Consider the following 21,377-nt stretch of genomic DNA (forward strand, 5'->3'; position numbering starts at 1 on the left):
TAGTAATAAAAGGCACTACAAAATTAAAACAGAGTTCAAGCAAAAACAAGCCATCTTGAGAGGTAGGAATTACAGCTGCATGAGAAGTTCCTATAGACATTCCAAGATCCTATATTTTCATCCTCCCCAGTGTAAATCAACATTGTATTTAGTGGAACATTGTGGATTTGCACCATGGGGGTTTCCATGTTTTTGACAGGTGAAAATACCTCTGGCACATGGCATTGAGCATGATTCATCAAACTGTGCTGCTGCACCTTAACTCATTCACCACCTATAAAGATTCATGAATGAACAAACTGACTGCTCTTCGGAAAGTTTTGGCTAATAACTGAGTGATTCTCAATATTGTTATTTCATGAACTAAACAAAAAGAGAATCTTTAATCTACTGAAGATTGCTCTTCGAATTAGGCTCCAGGGGCAATGTTATCCAGACAGACTGCTGTGCCTAGCTGGAACACAGTTCAAATCATCCTGATTCATGGGAATAGAAAGATCTATGAAATATCAAAGCCTGTTCATTAAGCTATACATGAATGTGTCCTACTATGGATCTTGCATTGATATAATTTTTTCAGAAAATGTTTAGAATATAGAAACTTGTCCGAGGGCTTGTTTTATTCATTTCTTTCTGTACCTGACATAGATGAGACAACACCTAGGGCAAAGAACGATGTATCATAAAGACAAGTGCATTTCTTCAGCCAAAAAAATAGAAAAAGAGACAGCTAGGGTTCCTATGAGCATGAGAATCTAGGGAAAGAGGGCAGTTCAGAGGAAAAAGGAGGAAACAAATGAAAAGAGAGTAGCACTTATTATCAGTACTGTGGAGTCCCATGGAAGTGGAAGGACTTTGTTCTGCTCAGAATTGAAAGAAACTCTACTACCTGCAGGTTTTGATGTGTTTCCATGTAGACTATCATGTACTTAGAAAATTTCTAGAGATATCTAAGTATCCATCTCCTTTCATGATATGGTAGGTGGAAAACCTTTTCACATGAGTTGCTTTTTTATTCCAGGTCTTACACATGTAAATGTGTGGATTAAATTCATATATGTCACTGTATTTATTTTTCATGCCTTTTTACTTATTAGAACATTTAGGTTGTATGTGGTGCACAATTCTTTCTAAGCTATTACACTGTGATAGTAGTGTATAACTCTTCATATCCTACACTATAGACTTGCCAGCTTTCTATATTTTCATCAAGGAAGGACAGATCCTGTTCAGTGTAAACCAATACCAAAGTTGTTGATAAACTCAATTTAATTATCTTAAGTAACTTTCCTTATTGTCTTTTTAGCACTGTAATCTCCTGATGTTGTGGAGTTTAACAGGTGAAACGCCTTTGTCTTTTACCTCAAGAAGAAAGAGTGTGATGCTTTACCCTTCTGAGTGTGCAATATACCAACTCCTTCCTACAGGATTATTTTTAATAGATTGGTCTTTATGACCGAATGAAAATTTTCAGACATAATGCTTTGGTCCTCTTGCATATCCTAAATAAAAAAGAAAAAAAAGCAGACCCACACATTTTATCATTATACTTTAACCAAGTATATAAATTGCTATGCTTGAAGGAACACAGGGTATTTATTTCTTATACTGATATGCGTGGCTGACTATTGCTGTGAATGTCGTATTTCAAACAGAGAACCAGAGGAATAATAAAGTCTACTTAAATACACTAAAATATGACAGCAAAAAATATTGTAATGGTCCTCTTCAAACCATTTTCTCTATTATCTGCAACATTTTATCATCATTCATTTTTACACAATCAGGATTTCACAAAGAGTTGAAGGAAAAACATGGAATTTTTTTTTTTTTCATTTTCAAGTCTTTAGTTACTCCTGGAGAAGATACAATTATATTTCCTTATAAATCTACAATCTAGATAGGAGACTGCATGCCAATGTCCTCTATTTAGTGGAATTATTATAAATGTTGGAACATTATGAACTAGTATAACTGTGACACTATAGTTCTTTTATGATTTTTTTTTTAATTTTTGTATTACTTTTAACAAAAATCAAAGGAAGAATACCCAAAGACCATGAAATGTATTAACTATTCCCTAGGAATGAGAGGGTAAATTTGGGTAATCTAGAGAGACATAACAAATACCAATTTGATTAATTAGGAAGATGATGTTTGAGGTTGAATGGAGAAAACTCTGATCTCAATGGTATCAATATGCATGTGAAGAAACTTCTTTGACTTTGGTGGAGTTTATTCATTGTATAAAGTCAGAATCTCACCATGCAAAATTAGAAACGCTTTTTATTTTGCATACTTGATTCAGCAATAAAATTTGTAGAACAGTGATGAAACTACAAACCTTTCAGACATTAAAGGTCTGAAAACACTATAGTAATCACACGATACTGTAGAAAGTCTCCTGGATGAATAATGAAACCTTTCCTAAACCCAGCTTTCTGCCACAGCATATATAGGCATTATAAGCATTATCTTGTTAGAGATTACATTATAGTTTTGCTGTCGGAAATGTAAATCCTGCTGAAGCCCTAGAGATAGAAATAATTGTGAGCTGCAGAAGACAGCAATGATGCAACTCTCAGTTACCTATAAAGGATTCTCACATAAAGGAAATTTCAGGAGTGTTTTGTACCATTAAATTAATAGATTGAAGAGGATGATTGCTGTTTGAATCATAATCTATAACAGCAAAACATGTCAAAATGTATTTTGCGTATAAATTCTATAGGAAAAATAATACGACCGCTGATACCTTTCAACAGCCTTTTATTATTCTCCAAGTTTATTTCTTCCGACTCTGAGTCTCTCTTACCCTGAGATATTCTTCCTAATCTGACCTTCATGTTCATACATGTTGTTGATCCATACTATCTGATATTTCTTAGGGTTCAGAGGTAGGGAAATGTTCTGTGATTTTTATAGGCCTTGCTTGACATTTTCTGCCCTGCTGACAGGCAATAGCTGTCGATTGGAGAGTGGAGGACATGGAGAGTGCTGAAGTAAGTTTCTCAACCCATATACAAACCACTGCAGAGCCAGAATAAAGACCGAATTAAAATCCATAGAAATCTGTGTGCCTCCAAATTAGTGTTGGAATGATCTGTTCTAACTGCATTGTTCAGTGTGTTCACTGTGGACATCTCAATATTAAAGCCCTTCTCCATTTTCTGGGTGTATTTACTTTAGTTTCTCTTTTTAAGGGGAAAAAAAAAATGAAACATTTAAGGAACTGTAGTATGAATTGTTTATAGGGTTTTGACAACTGTGATGGCAAGTGTTGTATGAGTGCTGTTAAGGTCTCTTGTTTACATATGTATATTTATAACCTGCTTAGGGTTTGGCAGTCTTTATTTTCTTGGGGTATTTTTTATCCTTCTCTCTTGACTAAACTACATAATTGATATAACAAAGTCCTTCAGTTTGTTATGGTCTATCATGTCGTACAGTCTACCCTTTTTTTGTGTGGGGCCTTTTTTTTTTTTTTAAAGTGAAGAATAGTTATCTAAAGTCTTTCCAAAATGCACATTCTAGCATTTCTATTATGTGCTATTTTGTTGCTTTGAAAGCATTTCATGCTGTGTTACCAACTAGCTGGCGATGTTATAACTTCTTGCACTCATTACTCCTCTATGCACATTGCTGAAAATATAATGAGACAGTGTAGTTTGTATTAGAGGCTGGTAAAACACATCCTTTTACGAGTGTCATGCTGCAGCTGCTGTGATGTATCATGTCAATTATGTTGCTGAGTATGCATTCTGAGAGTGTTTAGTAAAACATGTTATTTCATTAACTTGCTGGTCCTTTCCCCCCCCTTTTCTCTCAATCTCTGAAATAGTGAGGGCCAGATTCTCAAAGGAATTGTGCTGTTTTACACCAGCTGAAGATCTGACCTCTACATTACCTTTTAGAGAAAGCAGCCCTGGAGTTTCAATTTAATTAAAACTCGTCTGTCCAAATGAATTAAAGTTGTTTTTAATATCATCACCTTAAATTCTTGAATAAGATATGGAAATAAATGCCTAACCTTTACACTTGGTGTATTATTAGGATTAGTTAACAGTCCACACATAGCAATCGCAAGATTTTGTTATACCTATGGCAAATTTCATCCAAAGACCTCCAACATCTCCCAGATATAAATGTATAAAACTTCAATTTTATAATGAGACAACCAGAACTCCTGTGCTGTGCAGTAGAACATGGTACAGAGACATCTTAGCTACCTGAAATAGGTCTCGGTTCAGAAAAAGAAGGGATATAGCTGTGGAAGTCCAGGACAGCTCCTGAGCAAATAAACCCTGTTGAGAAGCACAGCGTATTTGTCTGGACACAGCATTGTGGTCGTGTCCTGTGTTTCAAGTTTTATTGATGTCAGCACCACGTACTAGCTCATGGCCTCTGTGACGTGCTTTGTGGCATGGTTTAGCCAGGCTCAGAGACCAGACTGTCAGCATTTTGATCCCAGCTGTCTAAACTTGCCTATCCAAATCCACAGTTAAATTCAGATTACTGAAAGACCCTTAGGAGCCAGGTGATGTCCGAAATGTAACGGAAGCTAGGTGCCTAACTGCAGGTCCCAGTTCCTCTGGTAAGATTAGATAATGACCAGAATTTAAATTTAAAAATCCATACCTAGCCATATTAATAGCGAGATGATTTTTTGATGCTTTTAATAATGAGTGAGATCTGCAATGTAACGGCAAAAGTATTCACTTCTCACAAAAATTTTGTGGGAGACACTTTACCACATCAAGACAAAAATTTCGGAGCACAATTTCTATGTATTTCCTGAAAATCTTAATTTTTAACTCCTCTTTTGAAAAATTTCAAGCTTTGGTCTTATATGAAGACAGTCCGATCTCCCAAGGTAGTGAAGAACTTGGAAATTCATAATGGACCTGAACAATACCTGTCCTTGAAAATCTGTACTGCGGCTTTTCCGTGACATGCTTAAATAACATCACCATACCTACACAATAGGGAAGCCACAAGTTTTTGAAAAGGGACAATCATTTCTGGGTTTTACTTCCCCAGGTTTCTTTAATTAAACTTACATTTACTATTTAATTTCTCCGATGGAGTCAACAAATATCTGATATTACAGGAGTTTCCCGCCCAATGTTTCTAACTGTGATTTTATAAATTAAAGCTCTTGCTGGGCACAATTTTTTGAGCTTCCCAATTTTTGGTCATTTATAAGTTTTCTCAGCTATACAGTCTTAAATCCTGTCCACAAACTGAATAGGAAAAGTGAGGGCAAAAGGGTTCAGGATCTGGATTTCAAAAGCTTCAAAAATTTGGCTGTTTATACAAAACTGTGAAAACTATCTACATTTAGAATTTGCCAGAAATCTAACAACACAAGCACAAGGCTTTATAGCATTTCAGCATTTCTACTTTTGATGACAGCAATTACTTGAATCCATGGAAAAACACATTCAAGTATGAGGTGTGAAAGAAAAAAATGACAGGCAAGCTTTTTCAGACAAAACAAAGAAACAAAAAAATGGTCTGTATTTCAGTCTGAGTTTTGAGTGAAAAACTAATTTCATTACACTTAAGTTTCTTCTCTAACAGCACACCATGAGTCATTCATGAGTTAATTATAGATAATCAGATATAGTTACCATTACAATAGAGCCCTGTTCTTATAAACTATGTGTAATCTAAAGTTTTCAGAGACAACAAAAGTGTGTAAATATCTCATAGCAAAAAAAAAAAAAAAAAAAAAAAAAAGTGGTTTGGGGGAAGAAAAAAGCAAATTGCACAATAAAATTTAATTGAAATTAGAGGGCACATTCTCAAGGATGTTTATTCTTTCTCACTCAGATGGAATAAATGGGCTGTAATCTGGCTGTAAATAGCTGGTGGAAAATTCAATTTATGCATCTGTTCTTCTGTTGCCTCCTGTTGTTTTGTTGCACCATGGCTGTCCCACAGATGTTTGGACCCAAAGATAACACCTACACTGTATTCACCTGCCCCAACTCCCTTGAAAGAAAATGTATTCTGGAATGGAAGAAGACACCCTCCAAAAGATGGCTACTGTACCAGCCTCACTTTATTGACCAGCAATGTTATACTTGCCTAACATAACTGTGTTTATCCTTTTGCAGAACGCAATGAGAGTATTCAATAGTATTTAATTTACCATGCCACCAATGTGTTTCTTATGTGTTCTGCACAATTGTTTGGACTTAGTGCAGAAGTTCATTAGTGACAGTGGTGGAATTACGGCTTCTAGCAAAGATAATTTGGGGTCATTTAGAATCACAGAATCATAGAATAGTTTAGGTTGGAAAAGACCTTTAAGTTCATCAAGTGCAATCATTAACCTAGCACTGCCAAGTTCACCTAGTGGTGGATCATGTCCCTGAGCACCACATCCAGTTTCTGGAGGAGAATGCTGTGGGAAATGATGTCAAAGGCTTTACTAAAGTCCAGGTAGACACATCCACAGCCTTTCCCTCATCTACTAAGCAGGTCACCTTGTCATAGCAGGAGATCAGGTCAGTCAAGCAGGACCTGCCTTTCATAAACCCATGCTGACTGGGCCTGATCACCTGCTTGTCCTGTACATGCCACGTGATGGCACTCAGGATGAACTGCTCCATAACCTTCCCCAGCACTGAGGTCAGACTGACAGGCCTGTAGGTCCCTGGATCCTCCTTCTGGCCCTTATTGTAGATGGGAGTCACATCGGTTAACGTCCAGTTAACTGGGACCTCCCTGGTTAGCCAGGACTGCAGATAAATGATGGAAAGTGGCTTGTTGAGCACTTCCACCAGCTCCCTCAGAACCCTTGGGTGGATCCCATCCAGCCCCATAAACTTGTGTGTGTCTAAGTGGTGTAGCAGGTCATTAACCATTTCCTCTTGCATTATGGGGGCTTCATTCTGCTCCCTGTCCCTGTCTTCCAGCTCAGGGGGCTGGGTACCTGGAGAACAGCTGGTCTCTGATTGCCCTCAGACTTCGTGTTGCAACTTCATCACTGCCTACCTGAAAAACCAATAATGGACATTAATTCAAGGGCCGTTACAGGGTAGGAAGCTTTCTTTTTACATCTTTAACCCAGGCCCCAGGAAGGCAGCAGACTTCCCTAAGGAGTGGGTCCACTCTGCAGGTTGGCCCTTCTGTTCCCTTCAGAAGGGAGTCTCCTCTGACAATGACCCATCTTTTTTTTCTTTATGGAAACAACTTTGATGCAGAGTGCAGGAGTATACTGGTGGTTCACAGCTGCATGAAGCTCAGAAAGCAGAATGAAATCTAGACATACTATGCACACCCTGTCCCACCTACCCACTGTTGGAAATGTCTCCTAATTCTTTCTTAGGAGTATGGGTGCACGATCTCAGTGTAGTACACCAAGGTCATTCTGCCAGGGGACAATGACAGAAGATGCTGCCAGAATCACAGTAGATGCTACAGTAACTTGTGGCCTTCATGCACTGTTCACACTATCCACCCATCAGCAAAGGAAAGAGGTCAGTCATATGGATAAGGGTCATTGCATAGTCCTGGGTCTCAGGTCATTTCACCTTCCCCTGGGCCTCCGACCATGGTTAGATCTTCAACAGGTGCAAATTAACATGGCTGTATTGAAGCGAGAGCAACACCAAGTTGGAAGAGCTGAGAATATTGCTCATTAAAGATACCACACAGGGAAAGAAAAACATTTGCTGACTTTATTTGTATTCTGCTTCCAAGACCGTACAGGATTTTTTTAAACAAGAGGAGAGCACACCCCGTCATCCTAACAGGGGTGTTAATAGGGAGAACTAACAGCCATCGGTGCATCTGAAGAGAAATTTTCATAGGAAAAAGCTTCTAAAATGAGCATGCAAAGGAAGTAATGTTGGATCTGTAATATTTCAAACACAACAGGATGTACATTCATGCAAATGTATATGCAAATTAGATGCAGCCTTCAGGCGCTTGGTGAGTTTCCAATGAGGCCCTTGAGGCTGCAAACTGTTGATTTAGCATATAAGCCTAACCACTTACACTAAAATGCATGCATTAAAATAATATTGAAAGAATGTATGTATCAGGGACTTTTAAATAAGTTAAATATTGATATAGGCTCTGATTAGCTCCCATGGACACTTGATTTCCACTTGAAAATGTTGTAACATGGTGATTTTACCTTTCTTAATGTGGAATAAACAATTTATTGTCTATGTGATTAATGCAAAGCCTCAATCAGTTGTACTCATGTTATTTTTAAGGATAATTATGTCACAGCTAACAAACTTGATTACAAACAAATTGATTAACGAGCTTGATTCATCAAATACATCTCTCTCTTTCCTCATGCTGCACGTCAACAGATTTTGCTCTAAATGGTATTGTTTTTCACTAGATATATAAGAATTAAACATGAAGACTTTAATGTTAATTCTACTTCCCCCTTCTTAATGCTGTCTTTTCTTTGTGACATAACTTAGTTTTTTGATAGAAAAGCTTAATTATAAAACTTATCAAAATATTATCTTCCTGTATCAGTCCCACAAAATTATGTATCAAGTCCTATAAGAAAAAAGTCAGCTATCACATATCTCAATGAATTTGAATGAAGAATATAGGAATTGCTGAAGTATTAGTTGTTTTAATTATATAAGGGAGAAAAATGTTTCATTGTGTGTTGCTTTCCAAAGAGAAATTCTTAGAATCTGGGAAAACAGATATTTATTGCTGGTGATTTTTCCCCTCCCCGCCCACCCCCCCACCCCCCCACCCCCCGAAGATTAATTGAGCTTCATCATTCTCACCTAATATTGATCCAGTGTTGATTTGGCTTTGGAACTCAAGAGGCTTAATGGATCCCTCTCTGTGTCCCATCTGTAAAGACCGACCTTAATCTATTAAGGAAGCGCTAGATGGAGAAGCTGGAAACATTAAGAACTGCCCAATAGTTTACAGTGTAAACTTTACACTGTTTACAGAGTGGGTTCACTCTCCTCCCTGGAGCAGTCCAGGAAGGGAAAGCACAGACCTGGCTTGTGGTCACCCTGGTCCTCAGGTCCCCAAGGGTGTCACTTCTCCTGAATCAACCCTCAAGATGATCAGCTGGAACACAGACATCTGACTCTGTGGATGAGGAACCAACCGAGAACTTACGGGTCAGGATTAAAGGGAGAGCAGGAGCAGGGGACATCATAGTTGGGGTCTGCTACAGGCCACCTGACCAGGAAGACCAAGCAAATGAGGCCCTCTATAGACAGATAGGAGCAGCCTCACATTTGCAAGCCCTGGTCCTTATGGGAGACTTCAACCCTGATATCTGTTGGAGGGACAACACAGCAGGGCATAAGCAATCCAGGACGTTCCTGGAATGCATCAGTGATAACTTCCTTCTCCAAGTAATAGAGGACCCAACGAGGACAGGTGCAATTCTGGACCTAGTTGTCACCAACAAGGAGGGACTGGTGGGGAATGTGAAGCTCAAGGGCAGCCTTGGCTGCAGTGACCATGAAATGGTGGAGTTCAAGATCCTCAGGGCAGCGAGGAAGGTGCACAGCAACCTCACTGCCCTGGACTTCGGAAGAGCAGACTGTGGCCTCTTCAGGGACCTGCTTGATAGAGTGCCATGGGACAAAGCCCTGGAGGGAAGAGGGACCCAAGACAGCTGGCTAATATTCAAGGGTCACCCCTCCAAGCTCTGGACCAATGCATCCCAGCAAAGAGGAAGTCAGGCAAAACTGCCAGGAGGTCTGCATGGATGAACAAATTGCTCCTGGCCAAACTCAAACACAAAAAAGAAGTCTACAGAGGGTGGAAGAAGGGTGAGTTACTCTGGAGGAATACAGAGAAATTGTTGAAGTAGACAAGGATCAAGTTAGGAAAGCTAAAGCTCTGATAGAATTAAATCTGGCCAAAGATGTCAAGCGCAACAAGAAAAGCTTCTATAGGTACATCAGTGATAAAATGTAGGCCCCCCTCCAGGATGATACAGGAGACCTGGTTACCTGAGATATGGAGAAGGCTGAGGTAGTCAACAACTTTTTTGCCTCGGTCTTCACCAGCAAGTGTTCTAGCCACACTGCCCAAGTCACAGAAGGCAAAGGCAGGAACTGGGAGAATGAAGAACTGCCCACTATCGCCCACTGTAGGAGAAGACCAGGTTCAAGACCATCTAAGGAACATGAAGGTGCACAAGTCCATGGGACCTGATGGGGTGCACCCACGGGTCCTGAGGGTACTGGCAGATGAAGTGGCTAAGCCACTCTCCATCACATTTGAGAAGTCACAGAAATCCGGTGAAGTTCCCCCTGACTAGAAAAGGGGAAACATAACCCCATTTTTAAAAAGGAAAACAAGGAAGACCCAGGAAGCTACAGGCCAGTCAGTCTCACTTCTGTGTCCAGCAAGATCATGGAGCAGATCCTCCTGGAGACTATGCTCAGGCACATGGAAAATAAGGAGGTGATTGGTGACAGCCAACATGGCTTCACTAAGGGCAAATCGTGCCTGACAAATTTGGTGGCCTTCTATGATGGGGTTACAGCATGGGTGGGTAAGGGAAGAGCAACTGATGTCATCTACCTGAAATTATGCAAGGCATTTGACACTGTCCTGCAGGACATCCTTGTCTCTAAATTGGAGAGACATGGATTTGACAGATGGACACTCGGTGGATAAGGAATTGGCTGGATGGTCACACTCAAATTGTTGTGGTCAACAGCTCAATGTCCAAGTGGAGAGCAGTGAAGAGTGGCGTTCCTCAGGGGTCAGTACTGGGACCGGTGCTGTTCAACGTCTTTGTCGGCGACATGGACAGTGGGATCGAGTGCACCCTCAGCAAGTCTGCCGACAACACCGAGCTGTGTGGTGTGGAAATTTTTGCATGCAGTTTGATGGAAAAAGCCTAGTTTTAAAGGTTGCTGTACATCTACATAACAAACAATGAGATTATGAAGATAAGTCAGATCAGAGGGATGGGAGTATGAAGGTCTGCAGCAAGACTGTGCAATCCGATGGACAGCCCTCAGCTGAGATTGGACTCTGTGTTGGTTCTGCTACATTTTCAGCTGTGCTGCCTGAACAGCCAAACACTGTCCTGCACCTGTGGATGACCAGCTCTGAGCTGGGGTTAGCTGCCATGCCGCCAGCCCATGATGGATGGGACAGGAGTAATATCCTCCATGTACCAGCAGCCAAACTGAACAGGTGCTGCCGAGCCACCAGTTCTGGTTGTGTCCTTCTCACTGCAAAGGCCCTGGCACTCCCGAGGAGGCAAATTTATATTTACTTTAACAGTTAAGGTAGTTGGAAACTGCAGTTGGCTTCAGATGTTCTTTAATGAAGACCTTAGTTACCAATGGAAAGATCCATTGAACGGAATGGATTCTAAATCACATCTTACATTAAAAGCTTCATAATTAATGCATATTCAAATGCAAGTTAAAATTTTATTTCCTCTTCAATGCTGGAAATGGACTGAGAGATGTTATTTTGAATAAGCAACATTAGGCTACGGAGCTGCTCAAAAGAACAGTCGTTGCTTTACATAATACTTGCTGGGGCACTGATCTTAGCCAAGCATCCTCCAGTGCCTACACTGAGTGACCTACAGCAGTCAGTAGGCAGGACGCTTTGACTGACAAACTGTACTGAAAGAAGTTCCTAACAGAAAATAAGATGTGCCTCTATGAAACTACAGAATCAAGAGCACCGAGCTGTTTCAAAGGTCAGTAAAAAAACAAACCAAAACAAAAAAAAAACCCAAAAAACTCCACGAAAACAATAAAACTGTACAGGAGTACAATAACTATGTTTGGGGGAAAAAAAAAAAGAAGAAAAAGAAGAAAAGAAGTATGAGGGAACTGTACACACCTGTACACGAATATAAGTCTGTCTATAAATGCAGTTGCTGAGCACACAGGTAAAGGAGATTGTCTCGATGAACAAACAGTTCTATAAGGACCATCTGTACCATTCAAATTATGTATCACTCATCAAGAGTAGTATCTTTAGTGCACTAAACCCTCCTCTAAACTAGAATCTTCACTATCAATTGAAGGCTTTGATTCTGGTAAAAAAAGTTTAGAGCATTGTTTTGTCAACAAACCTTTTTACTAATCAAAACACATTTCTCCTGAGAAGCAGCAAGTGAATCTGGAAACACATCTGCAGGTTGGTCCTAGGGGACTTCCCCTACCTTTATGGCGGTGGAGGCAATCTGGATGTGGTGGAGTCTGCGCAGCGTGCTGTCCCTGTCAATGAAGTAGGAGGCTGCGAGCTGGTGCAGGGTCTCCAGAGTCACCGCAGAGCTGTTCGTGCTGAGATCACTTCCTTCCGACCTCTTGCTCAGCTTCCGTTTGTCCACAAAAATTGTGAGTGACTCCTCTCCTGAGCAGGGAAACAGAAACCACAGCATTCATCAGTGACATCTTCTGCAGGCCTCATTTGGCCAGAAATAAGGTGGCAAGTCAAAGTTTTACGTAGCTGTTGTCTAATGTTTAGATATCCCTCCCTGGTGGCATATGCAGATACTTCAGTGCCTAAGCACATGGACAACAGATACTATTCTAGTATCTAGTATTCTATTGTTGGTTTGGTTTTTTTTTTTTTGGTGCCCCATATGAATGACAACCATCCAATAGGACATATTTATGTCTAGAATGCAATGACACTGGGGATAAGTCTGCTATACAAACTCCTGTTTACGATATAGAGATACTCTGAAGACATTCAATTTAAATCATGTGTAAAATGTGTTTATTTCCAAGGTTGCTTTATACATTCATTTTTTAGTATTTAACGTTAGTGTAAAAGAAAATGAAACCAGTGTAATACTTGAGACTTTGTTTCCTTCTTTTAAGAAGTCTATCATACCTGATTTCACGGGAAAGATACCTTGTTACTTGTTATAAGCAATCTTGTTATAAGCAAATCTGTGCTTTGTAATCAATTCAGAAATGCTAAGATGCCTGAAACTTGATATAACAGCTGTCTTAAATCAAATTCATATAACCAAAACTATAAAAATATATGATAAGAATGTTAATCAGTTTCTTTAAAAAAAGAGGAAACATAAATAACACTTTAATAACTCCCAAAGCAGAGGTGCTTTTCCAAAAGCAAAGAGAAGCTCCAGCATCTTACGATTTCTCATTTCCTTTCTCTGTAGGATTACTGAAAATAAAACCAAAGCAAAATCTCACTTGTTCTCCTGAGCGAGTTATTGAGAACCATTCCAGAACAGACCTATAGATAATGTTAAATTTGTAGGGAATTTTCCATGTTTATTTTTATTTATTTCATGGATATTTTTTCTCTGCATTTCAGGCTAAGCAAGAATTCATTCATTTAGTATTATGTTTAGGCAAAACTCTACTTCAGAAAATGAATTAGAAAAGTAATTTATTGACTCAGTATTTTCTTCTGTGCAACTTATGTCTGAAGTAGCTACAAAAATACTTTTCTCACTTTCTGAGCCTGTGTTTGGTAACTTGTATTCTTCAAAATTAATCTCAAAAATAAATGATTAATATCATTATACCTGTATTTTAGGTGCTGAACAACTCCACTTCCTTGTTCCTGGGAAGGAAGCTGCCCTGATAGGGTCTGACTCGCCCATTGTGCTAGTTTCATCGCTCGCCCATCTGCTGCAGTGGCATTTTGCCCATTCAGAGGATGGGATGCCAGCTTTGGATGAGTTTATGTGCCAAAAAGTAATAGCTGTAGAGGGACAATATGTAGGATGAAAACATGACATCATCTTTAAAGGGAGATAAGCTTGGTGGTGAGCAATGCTAAATGAAGAATGCATGCCTCCGTGCAGGAGACTGCGTCTGTTGACAAATTTGACACATAGCTACCTCGGCTTGCAAAATTCATTTGTGTTTGGAGAAAGAGGAGTGTGTTCATGTTAATCAATGTACCTTACGGTGTTTCCCAATCTCTTCACAAATTCAAAGGCCAGTCAAGCCCTCCAGACATTACATAGGCAAAACTGCCATTATCCAGGAGCCTCTTATCTGATTAGACCTGCCGGGTTTGTCCAGTGTGTTTATTTCATCCTGGAAGGGACAGCTGCTGCCCAGGACAGCTGGATACTCAGCTGGAGCCTACCTCAGTCTTCACCACTATATTTATATTTCTCCTCCTACAGTTTTGTAATGGATTTTTTTTTTTTTTTTTGGTGCACACAGTCATCAAAGCAGAGATTAATTGCCTGAACTCCAAAGAACAGGAATTAAAACAGCCTGTGTAAGTAACAGGATTTCCCCATCCGGTTACCTAATCTTTCTGCTGTAATAAGTAGACTTAGGTTCGCACTGTATTTAACTACCGCCAAAACCTCCTGCAAAGCAGACTAGGGTTTGCTTGGCAGGGCAGGCGTGAGCACATTCATCAGTGCAGAGTTGTGCACCGCATTTTGCTACGCTACGCGGACACGTGGTGCAGGCCCTGTGGCCAGGTGGGCCGTTACTCACACCGTGCTGCATCCATGCCAGCTGCCGTCAGCAGAGAACTGGAAAAGCACAGCAAAGTGTGATGACTTGTATTTTGAGAGAAATTTGCCATCAAAACCTGGTCTAGGTTCCAGCATTGTTGGCATTCAGCGATGCCTACGCAATAAACTCTGCCTTTTCAAAACCTGCCTTGTGACTCTCGCCAGTACGAAAGATATTTCTGAAATGAAAAACAGTAGAGTGGGCTGAGATCTGAGCCAGGGGCCAGGGGCTTTGTGCAGCTGTTCGTGGAGCTATAAAGACACAGTTGTAGCAGAGCAGGCAACATCAGAAGTCAGAGGGGCAAATGCTGTATCGGTGACCAGTTCAGGCTGTGCAAATAAGGTGCAAAATTTCACTAGGAGATTCCTCTCCTTTTTCTCCCTTTTTCCAGAGGTCTTAGCTAGTGTATTTAGAATAAAGTGACTTTTGCATGTTTGACTGGCTTTCCACAAAAAATATCTTATAACGAATTGTAACATAAAAGAAAACAAGCCCTTACTGTCACAGAAAATCTCTGGAAAGTAGAGAAAAAACAATTTTTTGAGGTTCTTTGTGTTTCATTAGCCAGTATGTCACCCCATCTTACTCTGGTGTAAACACTTTTGATGATTGATATATATTAGTGATTAGTGGAGATGGTGAGACTGCTTCTATTTCAACAGAATTCTGGCAAGTTTTATTATTAAAACAGAGTTTTTTTATTTTTCCCCCATCAAAAACATTTGTTCTCTAGGAGGGAAAGAACTGCAATGAAAACTCCAATTTAAAAAAAAAATAACTTGAAAAAGGACATTGCGGTGTGTTGCATTGCTTTGTTTTGATCAGAAAATGTCAGGAGAATAACCTTTGAACCCCCTCGCAGTTATCACATCATCCTATCATCCCAGTCCTGCTTGATGCCACGCTTCCCGTGGCCATTGCTGGTGGGTGTGTTTTGGCAGGCAGGATCCCCCGGCATCCCCCACCGTCCCCACTCCGACAGACACGTTTTTTTTTCAGGCTCCGTAACTGGGTTGAAGTGATCTTGAATGTTTACTTTGACTCAGATCACATCAGACTACATGTCCCAAGGTTGAGCGAAGGCATGCAGCTGGAGTGATGGGGCCTTCAGTGTAAACACAGAGGAAGCTCTTTCTCCTCAAAAATCTCTGCACTGTGTCTGTCTGGCATCTCAGACAAGCGGGTCCCAGTTCATCCCTGGTATTCTCAGGCACTACGCTAATACTGGGTGCAATCAGGTAGGTTTCAAAAATATTTGCTGCTCAAAAGGCATCCTACAGATTCTGAAAATTTTTAATCTGTCAGAGCTGATTTAGAATTTGCTAGAAAAAGTGGATTAAAACCCAGGGAACTCCCCCATATGTTGGTACTCGGGCATCCTTGTCGCTGCAGAGTTGTAACAGGGCTCCCTTTCACACCCAGAACTCGGCAGACTCATATTTTATTTGTGGAAGACAATATGATTTAATTTAATTTTAATCTAAATTTAATTTTAATTTAATTTAGAGAAAATTAAACCCATGCCAAAAGAGATTCTTCTGTCACATTTGAAACATGGATGAATCTTGGTTTTTACTGGTGAAACAGTAAAGAAGAACAGCCTGTTATGAAACAGGCTAAGACATCCAAGCATTAGCTAAAAAACAACTGTGATTTAGAAAACTATTAAAGGTTATGAATTTTAAGAACTGAAAAGGATGAATGACAGTGAATACTAAGAAAACATGGTTATTCAGCTTCAGATCCGCACAGCTGTGCTTTCTGCAGGCTCTGAAAGTAGTATTCTCTCTACTTCACCAAATTCAAGAGTCAGTTAAGTTCAATTTTCAGGTTGAGAAGAAGTAGCATAAAAAACGTTCGGTAATGCTCACAAAACAATGCCACATAATCTAATGATTGGTTCAAGAAATTAGCAGAGTGACTACGCTGACGCTGTATTACCATGTAGCTGCTGTCACGGACAGATACACATCAGGGGGCAGGAGACGGACAGTCACACTATAGACTGACCTTGGCACGACGTATACTAACCTCCCTGCAAGCCCTGGAATTTGCAAGCTTACAACTTGGCCTATATATTTTATTCTTTCTAGGTTTATATGAACATATTTTCCAGGATTTATATTTATAAGTTAAAGTCTTGAGCTGAGAAAAATATTCCACGTGCTGTTTTTCAAAAAAATAGAGGTATGAAATAATATAGATAGATAGGAGTTTAACTAGACTCATAACCCATCCATGGCCATTTAGATATAAGGCTCCTAAACAACAGTTTATTAATGTCATTCAGAAATTAGAAATTAATTTTGTGTGCATCTTAAAAATATCTTCAGGAATTATTTAAATAAAAAATGCAAATCAGCATCATTGACATGGTAGAACTGGAATAACACCACAACAACTGCAACTAAATATAACTGTCTATTGAAGGAGTAAACATATTTTGTTATACATAATAATACATATTCATGTTATTTAAATATTTAGTGCTATTTTCTGCCTCAATTATTGAGAGATTGTTTTCCTGTACCCACATCTTTGTAATGATGAAAGGATTATATACATTGATGTTTCATATTTTCATCTGTAGACTGGGTAGCGGTAGGAAAAAGTAGTGATCCAAGCAGCTCCCATCACTTCATGTCAGAAAGTGAAGAAACAGTAACAAAAGGAAAGCACTCAAAGGCAGATATATCTGAGCATCATCCGCAGTTACCTACTTCAAGCTCTGTCTTCATACACATATATGTATCTTACAAAGATATAATGGTCTTTGGCCTATGAACTCCTCAAAAGTTTCTGATTAAATAGAATATCTAGAATAGCTGTCATGCAGTACCGTAAAAAAAAAAAAAAAAAAAAAAAATTAAAGAATTGTTATGTCTTTGTTATAAAAGATATCTTAGCGCTAGTGGGAAATCTATTCATGTATGGATCACAGAGTGTGGTACACAGAATGTACCATTAGGGTTTTATCAGGTCATTTTTCCAAACTTAAACAGATGCTGATGGAAGCGTACAGGTTCAAAACCTATATAAATTAATGCCAGGCCAGATGTGGTATCATTTCTGTGGTTCCAGTGAATAACAGTGCACGTTAATTCCATACAAACCATCTGGTTTACAGTTTAAAATTTTTCTTCACTGGGTGGATGGGGAGAAAAAAAAGAAAATGTATTTCTGCTTTTTTTTCTTCCCTTTAGCATCCATAATCTTAAATTCTGGAATATTTACATACCTGGGTGGGGTGTTTGCAAGTCTGATGCTAAATTGTCAAATTTCTTTCTCACATCAGCCATTTAGGACTGGACTCTCCCTCCCTTATTTGCCAATACTTTGTATCTTACCTTGAAAGAAGTGTTACAGAAAACAAAGGTCATATCAGCAGTTAGTGTAAATGATCATAAATCCTTCAGAGTTCATTGAGATTCACTGGTTTACAGCATCTGAAAATTTCTCCCATCTCGGTACGCAGACTAATATACTGCTCGAGAGGAATATTAATCAGGGACAGAAAATCTGACCCTCTTTATTCAGCGCGTAGAATAGTGAAGGCGTAACTACCAAACCCACTTGCAGAGCTGTGATCAGTGGAGAGGAGAATGACAAGAGGTTAAGATGATCTGCTGGTGCCCATTAAGATCGTCTGTTGTAAAGACAAAACTACTTATTTTTCTTTTTATTCTCAAAGCCTTCAACATTATCAAGGGATATTTCCTGACCCAGAGAGGTGAATGTATGTATTGATGGTTTTGGAATGAACGCTGAGCAATTATGACTGACAATAACAGCAAAAATAAATCCATCTACCTCAAACGTTTGAGATTATCATTTAGCCAATTGCCTAAAAATGTTCTAGTTTCATAAGAAGCATTGGCAACTGCCTGCAAATTTCTTTATTCAGACCAGTTACCGTGTTACCAGATGCAAGGAGGACTCATTTTTGAAGTCCACTATCTTCATCTTGCAGAGCACCCAAATCAGACTCACGTCACCCAAATGCCTGGGACAGGGGCCTGTCATTTCAATGTAGCATGTTAGTTATCTGTAATTTCCTCATCGCCGAGTCTATAGCTTTGCAGAGCAGCCTTTACATCTATATGTGAGAACAGCATTAAAGTGAATGCCTTAAAATGGGATATTTTCATCCTCCTACATTTATTCCACAGTGGTCCCCTAGGCTTCACAATAACTTTGTTCTGAAGCTCACTGCTGCACACTTTTTTTTGTAAACCATTAAAGTGTCCAGCAGCTAATGCTCTTTTATGTGATCCAGCAAGCTGGACCCTCATTGCATCATGCTGTATGCAAGCAAAAGAGAAAACTATAAATGCAGAAGAAAAGGAGGAAAAGTAATACTGTGTATTGTCTCTGATTCAAAGGAGAATGTTTGCTTTTTGGGGTTGCTAGTTGAAAGCTGATAAAGAATTTAGGAATACATTTCATAGAGTCAGAAAATAATTTAACCTGGAAGGGACTTCTGGCGGTCATCCAGTCCAATTCCCTGCTCAAAGCAAGTCTAATTAAATGAGATGCTCAGGGACTTGCCCGGTAGAGCCTTCTCTCACCTTCAAGGATGGAGTTCCCTTGTATGAGTCCTCCCTTGCCTTTCCCCTAAAGCTGTTCTAGTCGGTGCTGGCTGGGCTGTGTGAATTTGCAGCTTCGCTAACGCAAACAGGATCTGTGTTATCCTAGAGAGTGGAGGAAACTTCCTCACCTCCTAGTGATGGCCCAGCCCAACACAGCATCCCTGTTTGTGCACAAAATTTAACAAAAATGAGCAGCCACAGCTGTCCTTTCTCTGCAGATTTGACTCTGCAGACAGTCAATGCAGAAGCAGAAGTTGTTACTCCTGTGCACAGGCACGCAAGCTCGCCCCTGAACCCACTGCTCAGTCCAGCATTGTGCTGCAAACACGGGATGACATAGGGTCCTTCTATCATGCAGCTTGAAGGTGCTCATTATGGACATTTGGTTTGTGTCACAAGAAGATAAAATTTCCATAAGAAATAGAAGCAATGAGAAATGTCATTTTCCACATTATCTTGTGGCAACAAGAAAAATAGAACTTCCCTAAGTTCTCGTTTCAGAATGCCCTTGAGGAGTATATTTCTGTTTGTGAATAAAGACTTGAGAACGTATCACAAACAACCATGTGCAAGAGTTCCCTTTATGGTCAAAAAGGGATATTCATGAAAGCCAAATGGTCACAGAGGCACACAAATCTTAACACAGGATCGTTCGTTTGCCAAGCTTTCCTTTATGTCCATGAATACAGATGATTGGGGATTCATTATATAAAAGTACTATGCACGCTCAGTTTGGTCTGTTTTTAAGGAGCTACATAAATGACAAAGCTTTCAGAATAAAACAATTTGTAATTAAAGGGAGAGTACGAATACATTATTGAAAGAAAAAAATCTAATTACATGTTAATAAAGTGTGGACAAGCATCTCTGGGAATCCCCATTCAATCTAGCCCAAAAATGAGAACTAAGACATACAGGAAAGTATGGGGTTATTAGCTACCTCATGAAAGCATTCTTAGAAATTACTAATTCCCTGTAATTATTTTAATTGAACCAATTTTTCAAAGTATTCAGCACCCATCCAATGATAATGGAAGGCAGCAGGTGTGCCTGAAATCATGCCTAAAAATTAAGGCTAGGGACCTAAATCAAAACCCATCAAAGTTAATACAAAAACTCCCTTTGACTTCATTAAGCATTGACAGAGCCCAGAAGTCAACACTGTCACCCTGTGGGTGGCACATTTTTGCAAGCATCTGGCAGTTACTGCGTTTTAGGGCCTTTGTGAGGTGGTCTGAAGAGGGATGAGAAAAGAGTATCCCTTACTCCAGTTTCCCTGCAGCAGATCCTGAGGCTTTGGGGAGAATATTGAATGCCAAAGCTACAATTTTCAAATGTCTTCACAAGAACTACCTTTAAGTTTTAGCTTTTACTTAGGGCCATATTTCATAAAAGGTGTCAACTCTGTAGCTCTTTTGTCATCAGTGTAATACTGGTGCTTTGCTCTTTTAAAGAGCAGCTATTCTTCTGTTAGACAGTTTTCCCCAAGTTATTAAGTCCAATTTCAACTTAAAAATGAATTTCATCATATGGCTGTTAATACTGAAAGTTATGCTAGTTAATAATTAGCAAATAGCTAATAATACTAAAAAGTATTTTTAGCATCGGATAATCCTTGCATTAGGATACTTGCTGCAGCCAAATCTTTAATTATTATGCTTTATATTTTAACAAAACTTTTTCTTTCTCTGCTGTGGTTAGTTTTTCTGTTCAGATGTGCTATGTGCTGCATACACAAGAAAATATGTGGTCATTTATAAAAAGTGTACTTTTTACATGGAAGAAATATACTGAGTAGTTAAAAGAAATTCTAGGAATTTTATTCCAGATTGCTGGTCAACATATGTACTTTGTTCTTATAATTCTTATGGTAATGGATTTGCTGTAGAAGCACTTGTTCCCAAAATAATGATAGGAATTAGTTCTTTATTATTTTAAATAACTACAGCAAGACAGAAATTCACCTTGTTTCTAGAATGGTCTTTTTCAAAAGGGAGTTACTATGGGCCATTTCAGTTGTTATAGATTTCAGATATCAGCCAAAAGACAATAGGAAGGCTGTCATTTTCTGTAATATATGGTTAAAATTCAGTTACGAAATGTATTAAAGAGAACCATTGCTCAGGTGAATAAAGGATTTTGACAAGACTGTCCTGCTGGAAGGATACTCAATCACCAGAATTAACTTTAATATAATCACCCACCAAGGGATAGAACTGCATTTCTAAAATGTCAGTTCATTTTGTAATGCGTAGATGGGTAATCGCAGGTACTAATTATCTTTCCTTCGGAACAATTTATGCTCTCTCTTGAACATTAG

General features: G+C 39.2%; 1 protein-coding gene across 2 annotated transcripts in view; it reads right to left on the reverse strand.

Annotated features, from left to right (window-relative positions):
• Positions 1-21,377, reverse strand: part of BRINP3 (BMP/retinoic acid inducible neural specific 3) — a 223,917-nt gene that overhangs the window by 79,055 nt on the left and 123,485 nt on the right. For both annotated transcript variants that reach the window (XM_075760566.1, XM_075760567.1), the window contains exon 4: positions 12,167-12,357. In XM_075760566.1, the coding sequence (XP_075616681.1) occupies positions 12,167-12,357 (191 nt within the window). The remainder of the gene's footprint in view (positions 1-12,166; positions 12,358-21,377) is intronic.

This window comes from Balearica regulorum, chromosome 8, assembly GCF_011004875.1.
Source record: "Balearica regulorum gibbericeps isolate bBalReg1 chromosome 8, bBalReg1.pri, whole genome shotgun sequence".
NCBI lineage: Eukaryota > Metazoa > Chordata > Aves > Gruiformes > Gruidae > Balearica > Balearica regulorum.